Source organism: Pogona vitticeps, chromosome 12 (genome assembly GCF_051106095.1).
Source record: "Pogona vitticeps strain Pit_001003342236 chromosome 12, PviZW2.1, whole genome shotgun sequence".
NCBI classification, from domain to species: Eukaryota; Metazoa; Chordata; class Lepidosauria; order Squamata; family Agamidae; genus Pogona; species Pogona vitticeps.
In genome coordinates this window covers 6,400,204-6,415,077 of record NC_135794.1, presented here as the reverse complement: position 1 = coordinate 6,415,077, position 14,874 = coordinate 6,400,204, and the positions used below count along the sequence as shown (strand labels likewise).

General features: G+C 40.7%; 1 protein-coding gene across 3 annotated transcripts in view; it reads left to right on the top strand.

The window, feature by feature from the left end:
* Nucleotides 1-14,874, top strand: part of ZNF592 (zinc finger protein 592) — a 41,143-nt gene that overhangs the window by 15,271 nt on the left and 10,998 nt on the right. For all 3 annotated transcript variants that reach the window (XM_020815842.3, XM_020815843.3, XM_072982196.2), the window contains 2 exons: nt 10,532-10,710; nt 13,773-13,949. In XM_020815842.3, coding sequence (XP_020671501.3) covers nt 10,532-10,710; nt 13,773-13,949 — 356 coding nt within the window. The remainder of the gene's footprint in view (nt 1-10,531; nt 10,711-13,772; nt 13,950-14,874) is intronic.

Genomic DNA, 14,874 nt, shown 5'->3' with positions numbered 1-14,874 from the left:
TGGGTAAATCCCACTTCTGCAAAGCAAGTAGCAGAAGTCCAAAAGTTTGTGGCAAGATGGGGTTTGCTAGGAGGTGACTCTTAGATGTCAAGTTCTTGGGGAAATGAATTTTGCCAGGCACATTTGTCTTAGATGAGGCAGGAAGCAGTAAGGTTGTTGGATTTCACACTCCAGTTCTTCAAAAATAAAAGGGCACAGTCCATGCACGCTCACACACACCTCCTCTCCATTTGGCTCTTCTGCTGCTGCTTGGCCATGGAAGCAGGGGTGATGCAGAAAACCCATGTCCTCTCCATCTGGGAATTGGGATATAATTTGGTAAACCCCCTAGGTCCAGCCAATTGGGGTCAGATTAAAATCAAAATAATATTACCTAGTGGTTACAGTCCTGCTCCGCTGTTGAGAGTCCATGTGCCTTCTTGTTGGTACATGATGGGAAGCAGCTATTTCTTGATACATATCCTCATAGTTCCATTGAAATAAAAAGGGTGGAGCTGTGTGGCCATCAGAAAATACAAGTGCAAGAATAGGCCATGCATAAGCCACTGATAATCTTGATCGGCTGTTTCAGTTCAGTGGGGCCCCACAGTCAGGATCTCGTGTCTTATGAGGATTACTGGAGTTTTTAATTCTTGATAATCAGACAACTGCCCTCCGTTTTGTGGCCTCCAGCTGCCATGGATTTGCAGTGGACCCTCGACTTACAGATGGCTCCACTTACAGACTTTTCGAGTTACAGACTTCTCCGACTGCAAAATTTAGATTCGACTTGCAGCCGGAGAATCAACCTACAGACCGGGGAAAAAACCAAAATGGAACAAAAACGGCTGGTTATGGATTAATCAGTTTTGAATGCATTGTAGGTTGATGGAGCCTCGACCTACAGACTTTTCGACCTGCAGCCACCATTCCAATATGGATTAATTCCTTAAGTCGAGGGTCCACTGTACTGTTCTGTTTAGAACAGCATGTGTGTGTTCATCGTCTTAGTGTGTGAAAAAGCAGTATTTGGCGTGCTTTTAAAAAGTTGTACAAAGTTACAAGGTTATAATCTAGCTTTAAAAAAAAAATATATGAAGGAGTTTAAAGTTTGTCTTCGAAGATCCCGAGATATATTAATGCATTTACTTAGTTATGCAATTCTGGGTTTTCTTTCTTGAAAACTATCAGTCATTTAAGGTAACTGTTCCTCCAGTTCTGTTGGGCTTCGTGCAGTGCATTGACTCAGTTGCAACTTTCGTTTGTGTAGTTTTTATGTTAAGAGATTAAAGTGTACAGTATAGTGAAAGACAGTTACCAAGATACTTTGATATTTGAGGCTATGCCCCTTGAGTACTCTTTACATGTGTTACACAGTTAGGTGTCTGTTATCTACCATCAAGTCACATCCAACATGTGGCACCCCTAATGATGTGAAATATTTAAGGAGTAATTTTACTGTTGCCACACCCCAGAGAATTTCCCTGGCCAAATGCACTGAGTCTTCATCAGTTCTTTATTTCAACTGAATCTTTGGACTGTCCTGGGTCTTAATCTGCCCCTCTCTCCTATATAGCCCACACTGGCTTCCTTTGTTAGACTACAACTCCCACAATTACACAGGTAACACTAGATGAGCCTCCCTCACTTTCTGCTGCACTAAGGGGTCAGCCTACCTGTTGTGCAGGTCATTTGAGGAGGCTGGATGATTAAACATACATACAGCATGTTCTCCAAGCTGTTGAGGTCGCATGACTGGCATTTGCATGCAGACGTACGATGGAGTGGATGATTTGTACCATTTGTTACACATGCTGGGTGGATAAGCATTTCTCTGTGTAACTTTCACTCACTTCCATACCCCTGGTGAAATCTGTAGATGAAATGTAGCTGAACATAATATAACTCTGTAGGAGCCTCTGTGTGTGTGTGCATGTGTGTGTGTTTGCACACACAGACGAGGCCTCTTTCAACACAATGTTTTTTTCCATGGGTGTGTTCTGCATAGTAGTCACGTAGACGTCTACGGAAAGAACACTTCCAAGTTGAAATTGAGCTCTGTGCTTGGAATAAGCCCAGCAGGAGATTGGATCCAGTTCTGGCTGCCATTTCAAGTCACTGCCTGTGTGATGCATGGGGGGGGCAAAGGGGTGTCTTTGTTGCTGATGAGTTAGTGATAGTCCTTAGATTTTTGTGGCTGCAACCGCTTAATTCCCTCCGGGGTGAATTGCTGAATGGGTTGATGCAAGGAAAAAGGGCTTCATGACAGCATGAATTGGAAACACCATGTAAAGTAAGTCTCATTCTAAATTGGTTGCTATGAAGCAGTCAGTGCTCAGATCTGAGTTGTAGGTCCACATTGGTAGAGAAAGCAACTATATATCTCGTGCAGCATTGACAAAAAGATTGTGGTGCTGTTTCTGTACTTCCTCTGACCTCTTCAAGACACACCACCCTGCAGCTTATCATCTCCTGAGCACCTGCCAATACTGCAAACGTGCGGCTTTTGGTCCTTGTTTAAAACCACTTCCTTTCCTATTCACTGCATCAACTTCTTGAATACCTAGAACTCTTTGCTGGCTCTTTATCAACAGGTGCAGTTATCAGAAAAATTAAGAAACAGGGAACCCTTCCTAGATTATTAGTTTAATATATTTGTTGTGTACAAGCCTGGAAAAATTGCCGTTAAGTCGGAATAATGGTTGTTTTGGTGGGGATGGTGCAGATATCACACTCCTAGGTTTGAGGAAGTGGACTTGTCCATAAAAGCTCACATTAAGATATAACAGTTGGCCTTTAAGGTGCCATAGTGTTTTCATCTTCTTTATTTTATTTTATTTTGCCTGATATGTAACATGACCGCCTCTTCTGAAACACCCTCAATTAGTTAGCCACGATGTAGAAAGAGGTTTGCAGGATTTCCTGTAGAGAAAGTTCCCATTTTTCTCTCACTGGCCTTAATCATAATTCAAGACTTCCGTTTAACCTCGGCTGTGATTAATGTTTGTCAGAGTCGGCTGCTATTAACCAGGTTCGAAGCCTGTCTTGGGTATTGGGTTTGAAACCTCAGCTGAGAAGAACCATGGTTGGCATGGTTGGTAAAACCTGGAGTGAGATTTGTGCTAAGCATGATGAAACAGGCATTTTCTTGTGTTTTGAAGAGCAGAAGCATTAGGTGTGTATCGGATAAGATAAAGAGATACGCTTGAGGGTAAGCTGCAGAGCCTGAGGTTGCCACTTTATGGACTTAATTGTGATTATTTGTTTGTAACATTTGTACCTTGCTTTCTTCCAGTGAGCTCAAAGTGCCAGGTATGGTTCTTCTCCCTACTACAACTCTGTGAGGTAGCTCAGGCTGAGAGAGACTGACTGGCCCATGGCTACCCAGTGAGTTTCATTTCTCATCAAAGTCCTTAGATAGATTAGGCATCCTTCAGTCTTGAGGGACTATGGTAACGTGCTCTGTATGGAGGACTTGGAACAACGTCTAGTGTGGCTGAGAAGGCCAATTCGAGAGGGAGAATCCCTTCCACACTGAAGACAAATACAATCTGTCCCCTGTCCAGCTCCCAGGTTTTGCTGCTTTCGTGAATGCCTCTTTGCCTCAGCCTGCTGGACAAGGGTCTCTTCAAATTGGGAGAGGCCGTGATGCACCACCTGCCTCCAGGCTGAACGCTCAGAGGTCAAGGTTTCCCATCCCATCTCATCAAAGTCTAGAACTTCAATTTCCCATGTCCCAATCCAGCATTCTAACCAGCTCAGCAACTGTTCTGAACTAGTAACATTTTTCTTTGTTGCAGTTTTACTTCAACAGGATTTTCAGACAAGTTTTATTTATTTATTTAGTTAGTTTGTTACTGATTTTTTATTTTAGTTAGTAACTGATTGTAACTGTTTTATCTTGTCATCGTCATTGACTGGTGCAATAGATATTATTAATACATGTATATAATTAGTTTGGTGGTTTGTTAGTATACCCACCCCATAGTGCATGCCATTCTCTGGGCAGTTGACAACTGAGAATTCAATCAAATAAAATCCAGTATACTATAAAGGTACAATTGATAAAATCAATAATTAATCCCATGCCACCAATAACCCAGTTTAGATAACCAGACAATTAAATGGCTTTAAATCTCAGATTGTTATTAATAAAAAGCTGCTTTAAAAAGTATAGTTTTTAACTGCTTCTTAAAGACATGGAGGGAAGGAGCCTGTTGAACTTCTAATTGAAGTTTATTCCAAAGAGACCGGAGCTACCGCAGAGAGAGCATGATTTCTTGTGCTCAGTCTTTTGTACTCCTTCGGTAATTCTCCCCATCTAAAAGTAAAGAAATACAGTAATAGTGTTGACCAGGTTCCTATTTCAGCTTCCCCCCCCCCGCCGCCACCCTACTGTTTGTGAGCTGTGAAAGATATTACCTAGTGTCTGAAGTGAGTTCTGGAAAAAAAATCTTAATATACAAACATTTACATCATGCTAGATTTATTTTTACAACTATTTGTAAGAGCCAATAGATTACTAAAAAGTCTCTTGAACACAGGTTGGTGTTATAACTGCAACGTTACAGGGGTTAATCAACTATAGACGTTTCCTGGACAGGGGGAGAGCACAGCAACAACATTTATTATGATGATTCAGAATGACTGCCAAATGTAACTAGAATAAATGCAGCATTCCACTGTGTAGGAATGAGTTTAGCAAAGTTTTGCATTTGCCGCCCTGTGTTATAAAGTTGGAGAAGGACATCTACGGTTACATTGCACAATTGGCTTTTGCATGGTTGAATATGCAGGAGTCGATCTTGAATCTTACAGGGCTGCCAAGACAGCAAACAGATCTGTCCAACTGTTAAATGTTTGGCAACTCTTTCTAGCTTCACTTTCAGTCTTGTTCATATAGCACAGAGGCTGAGATAATCTGGCTTGAATTCCTATCTTGTCCACGGACCAGCAGATTCCCACAAGTGCAGGAGGATAGTGGTACGTTCCATGAGTAGGATTCCAGGAATGAGGCAGGGCTTTGCAGAAATGACCTGTTTTGACTGAGTGCACGTCACTAAGCTCTAGGCTTCCAGGAGCGTAGCTGTCTAAAAGGAAGGGTAGGAAAACTTTAGTTTTACTTTATTTGATTAAGATGCAATTCTTTCATACTGTTGGGAAATGCTGAAGTAATATCGCTGGAATTTGAGCCAGCTTTTGAGGGGGCAGGTGGCTGTTTGCTTGAGGATTCTAAAAGATAGATACTTCAGTAAGAGTATAGCCAAGGACCTGGGCTCTATCCTTTCCCTTGAACTACTGTGCAGCCCCACTGAGCAAATAAAGGCAGAAAAGTGTTATACTGCTTTCCTCTCAAAGCCCCAGTGTTCAAAAGCCTAGATGCTAGGATATAAAGGGTAGTCAGTACTGGCTCTCAGTTCCAGGTAGATGGCATAGAACACCATTTTGTGCCATAAATGCGTATTTTTGTTATAGCACTTGAACACGGGGTGGAAAGCTGCTGTGAAATATTATTTCCCAGGAGAAAAGCACACTAAGCACACGTATTGTAAAAGAGAAATGTGCATTCCTTATTTATGTGTAAAAAAAACCCTCCCTGTAGAATTTTATGTTCACTTCACATTGGATGCCTTTATAGGAAATCAATTGAAAAGGAAGGGCATAACAGCTGAAATCCTGTTGTGTAGTATAGCCAGTTGGAACTAGAGTAGGCCTATGGAACCACACAAACTTATGGAAGTGTTAATTCACCAATTCCCCATCCATACAGTGGGCCTACTCTACTTGCAGTTTATTACACCGAGCAACAGGATTTCAGCTGTTTTATGTTTTAGAGTGGGAGCTAATTCAGTAAATTAAAATAAATTGGGGAGCAAAGCTGAAGTAATGACCTTTAAAGGAGGCTGCATACATCGTAAGGGAGCAATAGTTTTTCTTTGCTGCATGACATATGTAAATCAGGAGATGACGTTTTGGTGGGAAAGTGACCTTTTTGGACTTTATCTCCCAGAATCCCTCTCCCAGCACGGCCTGTGGCTGTGCTGGTTGAGGTATTCTGGGAGGCACAGTTACAAACTAATTTCTGCAGACTCAGCACTAAGGCTCCACTCTCTGCGTCTCAGCATCTACTGGCTTCTTGTCACCTAGCATATACATAATTCTTGAAAAGATTTGGGGGAAATGGCAGAGAACACTTCATCCCACAGGAGCCTGGTAATAGTCAAAACAAAGAAAGCTCTTTCAATGTTTCTGTAAAATGACCAAGTTCTGGAACTCTTGGTTTATCCCATGGAAGTTGGCCAACAGATAATGTGGTTGTATGCTTTTATTGTGATTGCCTCATAGGTAGATTAAGGAAATAAATGCATCCTTCATCTCTCTCATTGGGAAAGATTTGGCTTAATTTTTTAAAAAGTGACAAAGTGTGACTGAATCTTTGGTAATTGCCCAGGCTGACTGACTAAGCAGAAACCTGTTTTCCCCTATAAAGGGGACCACAGTGTGCCATTGTGCTGAAAACTTTCAAACAGAACATTTTTTTAAAAGTACAAATAACTTGAAGATGCAAAGGCCTGAATCTAACTGCATCATCTCATTGCCGCAGCATTGATTTTGTTGAGTTAATACAACATAGAACACTTCCTCAGTTTTCCATTGCCCAGTGCAGTTCATGCTTGTATCCTGTCTTTTGCACATAATGGTTAAATCTACCACAACTGTGTTAGCAGAGGTTTTCTCCTTCTATTTAGGACAAAATCTGTAGGAGGGCAATATTGTTATTATAATAATTGTGTGCCATCAGGTCAGTTCTGACTTAGGTAGAGAGTACTTAGAAGTGGTTTATTTACCATTCCCTTCTTTGGGGGTAGCTCTGTGACTATGCAGCTTGCCCATGGCCACACAGGTGCCTCTTCTGAGTTGCCTAGAGGAGAATGGAATTCCCAGCCTCTGGCTCCATAGCCAAACAGCTAACTCACTGAACTCATTTCTTATTTTAGCATTGTCTTTTCCCAAAGGCCAGACTATGACCCTCCAGACAAAAGTGAAGTGCAAGGGAAGGGGACAGAATTGAGGCTGGAAATTGATAAACAAATAGTCAAGAAATACCTTATTACCTTGAACAAGTTCAGATCTCCAGGGCCAGATGAACTGCATCCAAGAGTATTGAAAGAACTGGCTGAAGAACTCTCAGAACCACTGTCCATTATTTTCTTCAAATCGTGGGAAATGGAGGAGGTACCAGATGACTGGAAGAGGGCTAATTTTGTCCCTCTCTTCAGAAAGGGCAAAAAGGAGGAACCTGGGAACTACAGGCCAGTCAGCCAGACATCGATCCCAGAGAAAATTCTGGAACAGACCGCAAAACAGTCATTGCTCAAGCACCTAGGAAACATTGCAATAATAACTAGAAGCCAACACAGATTTGTCAAGAACAAATACTGTCAGACTAATCTGATCTCATTTTTTTTATTGTGTAACCTCCCTGATAAGCAGAGGGAATGTTGTAGATGTAGTATATCTTGATTTCAGCAAAGCTTTTGATGAAGTGCTCCATGATATTCTGATTAGCAAGCTAACTAGGTGTGGGTTGGATAGAACAACTGTCAGGTGGATATACAGTTGGCTACAGAATCATACTCGGAGGTTGATGATTAATGACTCCTTCTCCAACTGGGAGGAGGTAACAAGTGGGGTACCCCAGGTCACAGTCCTGGGTCCAGTGCTCTTCAACACTTTTATTAATGACCTGGATCAGGGAGTGCTTGTCGAATTTGTGGATGACACAAAATTGGGTGGAATAGCTAATACTGTATCTTGGAAGAGAGGAACAAAATTCAAAAAGATCTGGATAGGCTTGAGCACTTGGCTGAAAACAAAAGAATGAAATTTAGCAGGGATAAGTGCAAAGTACAGCATCTAGGAAAAATAAGCCAAATACACAGTTAGAAGATGGGGAAATACTTGGCTCAGCAATACTACAAGCAAGTAGGATACCGGAGTCATTGTAGATCACAAGGTGAATACGAGCCAACAGTGTGATGTGGCTATAGAAAAGGGAAATGCTGTTTTAGGCTGCATTAACAGAAGTATAGTCTCCAAATCCTGCAAGGTACTAGTTCTCTTCTATTCGGCGCTGGTTAGGCCTCATCTAGAGTACTGTATCCAGTTCTGGACACTGCACTTCAAGAAGGATGCTGACATATTGGAGCAAGTTCAGAGGAGGGCAACAAGAATGATCAGCGGGCTGGAAACCAAGCCCTAGAAAGACTGAAAAAACTGGTGATGTTTAGCCTTGAGAAAAGAAGACTGAGGGGAGATATGTTAGCACTTTTTAAACACTTGAAAGACTGTCATACAGAGGAGGGGCAGGATCTATTCTTGATCAACCCAGAGTGCAAAACACACAGTAATTAGCTAAAGTTACAGAAAGCCAGATTTCGGTTGAATATCAGGAAAATATTCCTAACAGAGCAGTACAACAGTGGAACTAGTTACCTTGGGAATTAGTGAGTGCTCGAACACTGGAGGCATTCAAGAAAAAGTTAAACAACCACCTAGCAGATATCCTTTGATTTCTATTTCTGCACTGAGCAGGGGATTGGACTCTATGGCTTTTTCGGCCCCTTCCAACTTCATTATTCTGTGATTCTATGGTTCTATCCAGCCAGCTAATATATTTAATAAACAGACTAAAGAATCACAAAATAATATGCAAGCTTAATATGCAGTTTATCAGAACTCTTCATTAGGCATGATGCCAAACAAAGCAGGAGTGAAAAGAGAAAGTGGTGTATTTTCCCCCCAAGCTTGTAGTTTATAAGAAATTCTACACATATAATTGGAATAAGCAAAACTAAGGAATTACTAGGTTTTATATTACAAAAAACAGAGGACCAGCAATTTCTGCATTTTTGTCTCAAGAGATCCATTGTGCAAGAAGAGTCTTTCATTTGGTGCAAAACGTAGTGTTTTGTGCAGAATGCAAAGTTCTTATGCAAAAATTTTGCACAAACACTATTTCTGTGAATTTTGGGCAAAAAATGTTCCAAAATGAAAAAAATCTCATCCAGCAGGTAATAAAAATTTTACAGTCTTCATTACCACCTGCAGGAGTGAAAATTTCCTGTTCAGGGACAGGTGGGGTTCCTGTGCCATAGAGATCCCTTTGAATGCTAACCTATTGTTCGGAAAGAATCCTTTGTATACTTGAAGAGAAGCCCAGTTTTTAAAAAATAGGGGGGAAATTAAATAAGTTATAGAAATCTAATGTGGTGAATACTTGTGTCTCTTTGTGTATTTGCCAGCTGTATATACATATACATATGTTTAGGTGAAGAGAAACTTGGAAATGTTTATTGTTCATAGTTCCAATTGATACATGTCAATCCCAACTAGCGTGTGATGATGTTACTTAGCATTATTATATTCCTTAAGGGTAGATGGACAGTGTGGCAGTTGCGCTAACAATTTTTTTCCACGTTAGAGAATTTTGGAAGGAAACGATTATATTTCATCTTCAGTGGGTTATAAATTCGTAATTAATCAAGCAATCAGTTGGTCAGTCACTTCCAACATAAGTATTTCCGGTACTTCAGTTAAACTACTTCCAAAGTTGGTCTAATTCAGATTACAGTTTTCACCAGCCTTACCTAAAATGACCAATAATAGGAGATCCAAGGCGACTGAAGTCATGAACATCTAGTAGACCTTACATTGGGGGAAGCTAAATGGTTTTGATCGATTTGATGGTACTTTGGCATCATGATCAGGATTCAGAAGTCAAACCATCTGTTATGATGGAGGAATGTAAGACCAATTGTTATAATGTCCAGGAATAGAACATGGCATATCTTTTTGTGAGCTGTACTACTTGTGGGGTGGGTGGGAGTAGGAGGATGATATACTAAAATACGCCTTTTGGTTTTTTAAATAAACATCCTGCACTGAGAAAGTTAACACAACTAGAATCATAGAATAATGGAGTTGGAAGGGCCTGTAACGCCACCAGGTCAAGCTCTCTGCTCAACCCTAAGTATATCAGAAACACCCACTATTCTGCTAATGCTGCTGATAATCAAAAAAACACTAGTGTTTTTATTTCTTGTGGAGAACAAAATATCTCACAGAGGCTGACAGCTTTTTTGATGGAGTAGCGCAGTGTGTTTAGACATCCTTTTTTATAGAGTGAAAAAAAATGAATGTCAATTAACACCCTTAACAACGAGTCACCCTTGCAACCAGTCCGCTGAGAAAGGAGAACAGAAACTCTTCTCTCCACGAAGGAGAGAAACTTCAGGAGGAAGCAATCAGTAGCAGAGATGAAGATGAACTAGATTTGCAAGCCCACCTGGCTGTCAATCACCTCCTGGTGTTTTGCTTCTCATCCCCCACTGATTTACAGCATTGCCACATTTATCCCAGCAGAAAACAAGTAATGAAGATAGGCAGTGACTGTGTGGCATAAAGGGCAGAAAATATTGGGGCGATAAAAAGAAATGCGGAAGACTTTGTAGGACGGACTGGCTAATAATGATCTCTCTTCTTCCTTCAGACCTGTCAAGTGTGCCAGATGCTGCTGCCGAACAAGTGCAGTTACTGTGCTCATCAAAGAATTCACGCTCACCGATCCCCCTATTGCTGCCCGGAGTGCGGTGCCATTTGCCAGTCGGCCTATTTCCAAACCCACGTCAAAGAGAATTGTCTGCATTACTCCCGCAAAGTTGGCTACAGGTTGGTGTTAAGTAACAGAGAACGGAGAAAATGAGTTATATCGCTTAATGCATACATGAGGGGGGGAAAAATACTTTCAGGGAGGATGAACTTCATATCATTATAGCGGTGCCTCCACTTAACAACCGTCCCAACATATGACCATTTCGAGTTGCGACCAGCTCAGGCCACAAAATTTTGCTTCCACTTGCGGCCGGAGCTTCGAGTTGCGATCAAAAGAGGCAGGGGAAAAAAGGCAAGGAATTCAAATTAGAGGGCTAACCATTGGTCGGTGAAGAGCTTCTTTGTAGCTCTTTCACCCCAACGGTTAGAGAGTGTGTGTGTGTGTGTGTGTGTGTGTGTGTGTGTGTGTGTGTGTGTGTGTGTGTGTGTGAGAGAGAGAGAGAGAGAGAGAGAGAGAGAGAGAGAGAGGAGGCTTTGGACTGCTTGGTGCTGCTTTCTGCTCCTCAGTAAGTATGTTTACTTTGTTTTGCAGGGTGGTTTTGGGTTTTTTGGGGGGGTTATGTTTCTGTGCTGTGATGTATTTTGGTGTTTTGGTATGTGTGTGTGTGTGTTTTGCAGCCCCATTGCATTCCAGTTGGGCTGGCTGTGGGTTTTTTTTTGTTTTGTTTTATGCTGGAACAGATTAATTTCCTATGGGAAATAAGCACTTTGATTTACGACCATTTCGAGTTACGCCCATCTTCTGGAATGGATTGTGGTCGTAAGTCAAGGCACCACTGTACAAGAGATGCAGTTTTTGCAGTCAACTTCTTTCATACTCCCACGTGCAGATCGTTTCAAAAGGCAAATGTTGATAAGCCTTGTTTGTTTTTTCCTGCCTCGCCTTCCAGAAGTTCATATTGGAGCTTAGTGAGTGTTTTTTACTGTGCCTGAAATTGTAAGGAAGTAAATTCAGATGGAAAAATACTGTAAAAACAAAACAAAACAAAAAACCCCTGGAGTTTTAGGTGGACTACTACAGCCCTTCATAGGTGATGCCTTTTTATTTAATACAGGACTTAGAAATGTTACTTTTCTCATGGCATCTGTCAGAAGCTCCAATCTCTACAGCCATTGATAGTGATGATGGGCAAATTCTGACGTAATAATTTCCCTTTGAGGAGCTTTAGTGATGGAGGAAAACAGAATTGGCCCACAACCTGTTATTTCTGTGACTTAACTAAAGAGAGAGAGGTGTGATGCCTGCTTCTTGTATAACAAGAGATTTAACAGTGAGAGTTACACTTGTGTGGAGGCTCCTTTTTCATTTCTCATTGCCTAGGTAAGAAGTTACAGCATAAAAAAAGGATATTTGACAGATTCATGGGTGGTTCAGAATAACTTCGTAAGAAGGAATGATGAATTAGCACTAACAGTAAATAGTTTTGATTCAGTTACTTGCTTAGTTGCTTTTCATACTAACATGGTTATGTTTTGATTTTAATGTACCTTAGATTAAAATAACTTCATCCAAAGTCATCTGAAGCAGTGAATGTTTTCAAATCATAACATGTTTGGAAGAGAGTTAAGTTTTGTATGAGTTTCATTGGTCTTGCTTGGAGAGCCGAGGATGGTGGCTAGCTTGACATAATATTTTGTTAGTTTCTTTTGGTTTTCTAGAAAAGTGTGGTTTGCACTTGTGTCCAAAATGCTGGTTCCTTTTCTAGCATTAAGTTGTCCTAGTTATTGCTGTTAAAGGTGGCACTTTAACTACCCTGTTTCCCCGAAAATAAGACCTAGTATGATTTTTCAGGATGCTCATAATATAAGCCCTACCCCCAAAATAAGCCCCAGTTAAGTGAAAGCCCGCCCTCCACTCTTGTGCAGCAACCAGAAGAAGATGACATGACTATATTTGAATAAATGCAGATTGTTGTACATGAAAAAAAAACCATCCCCTGAAAATAAGCCCTAATGCATTTTTGGAGCAAAAATTAATATAAGACCCTGTCTTCTTTTTAGGGAAACACGGTAGGTACTGAGTCATTGCTTTTTTTTTAGTTTTTTTTTTTTCAGTTTTAACATACAGGCACTATATTTACTAGTACTGATGTGTCCCAAAAGAAGAAAGGACCAGTTAGGCACTTGAGACTTTTTAAAAGTCTGCTATTATGTGAAAGCGAGACAAGGAAGAAAAAGAAGAGTAAAAAAATCAACTCATTGGAAACGTACTGTTAGATGAAAGGTTAACGGATACCATGGACAACCAGGAAGATAAATAAATGGGTTCCAAATCAAATCAAGCCTGAACTCTCACTATAAGTATAAAGGACTAAAGTGAAGCTGTTATACTTTGGAAAATAAGACTCACTGGAAAAGACAGTGACTGGAAGGCAAGAGGAGAAAACCAAGCACAGACAGATTAATTCAGTAAAGGACACCCTGGCCATTGGTTTGGAAAACCTGATCATGGCTGTTAATGACATGACCTTTGTGGAGGGCACTTATTCATAAGGCTGTCAGAAGTCGGGCAGCAATTCTGCATAGTCACGGGTAGATTATGTTTTTCTCAGCTCTGCCTCTTACTGGCGATGTCTGTAGAGACGGCTTCTCAGCTAGACACCTAAGTCCTCTCTTCCCTCTTTTCCTGTTATACATTTGTCTTCCCAAGATAACATCTTAATAAGACACTAATTTTAATTATTGCTTGTGTAGTGTCAACAAATTAAGGTTCTTTTTCCTATGTAGGGTGGCCTGAGACTACAAACTGTGTGAGCCTTTTCACTCGGGTTGCTTAAGTGCTGTTGGCCCCAGAGCGCTGCTGTGTTGGATTAGATCTGATTTTCCATTCCATATTGTATGAAGTGCCAGTATCTCAGCACAAACACTATATTCTGTAAATGTTAAAGGAAAAGATGGAAGAAATCTGTTCTGTTCATTTCCCCCCACACTGAATAGCTAGATGTGACAGAGATTGTACAGCGTGTCAGTTCTACTATCCTGCTATCCTCTTGGTTACCAGTAAAGAATTCATTGAGGCAAACTCTAATCGGTCTCCATTCTACGATGTTTTGTGGAAATCTTAAGTTCAATGTTGCTCTCTGTGTTGCTGCAGTTCTCAGTTTCACTCTCTCTTTCAGGTGCACTCACTGTGGGGTTGTCTTCATGTCACAAGCGATGCTGAAAGTGCACATTCATGAGAAACACTGTGAAGTCTTCCACAAGTGTTCATTCTGTCCTATGGCCTTCAAGTCTGCAGACAGCACCACTGCTCATATCACTAGTCAGCATCCTGCAGAACCTCACAAGACATCTCAGTAAGTGTCTCTCTGGGTAAATGTGCTCATCCCTTGCGGTTGTTCTATAGTTTTCCCTTTTTTAATCAGGTTTGTCTTCTGTCTACTTGACTGTCCAAACCTCTGTGTCTACAAGAGTCTCTACCTGAACTGTATGAGAAAAATGTGTGTGTGTGTGTTTTTGTCTTTTTAAAAATATGTTAATCAGCACCACTGTGTTACAGAAGCTTGCATCCTAATCTTATTTGCTAATTATATTAAGATTTAGTTCTGCACTGTGTTTGTTCTTAAAATTCTTTAAATTGTATTTATGCTTTAACGTAAATAAGGAGTTGTTTGTTGTAACCAGGTTCAGCATATAGCTGTCCCTCCCCTGTGCTCTGTGAGATGTGGTATGATATGTCTATATGCTAGGTATCTGGTACTACTTACCCTGTTTCCCCGAAAATAAGACCTAACCTGAAAATAAACCCTAGTAGGATTTTTCAGGACACTCATAATATAAGCCCTACCCCAAAAATAAGCCCCAGTTAAGTGAAACTCTGCCCTCCACCCTTGTGCAGTAACCAGAAGAAGATGACATGACTGCATTTGAATAAATGTAGATGGTTCTACATGAAAAAAAATAAAACATCCCCTGAAAATAAGCCCTACTGTGTTTTTGGAGCAAAAATAAATATAACACCCTTTCTTATTTTCAGGGAAACATGGTAGCAAGGTACTACTTACCCTGTTCCATGAAAATAAGATCTAACATGAAAACAAGCCCTAGTATGATTTTTCAGGATGCTCGTAATATAAGCCCTACCCCAAAAAACAAGCCCTAGTTAAGTGAAACCCTGCTGTGCAGCATTGTGCAGCAACCAGAAGATGACATGACTGTAAAATAAAACATCCCCTAAAATGAGCCCTAATGTGATTTTTGGAGCAAAAATTAACATAAGAC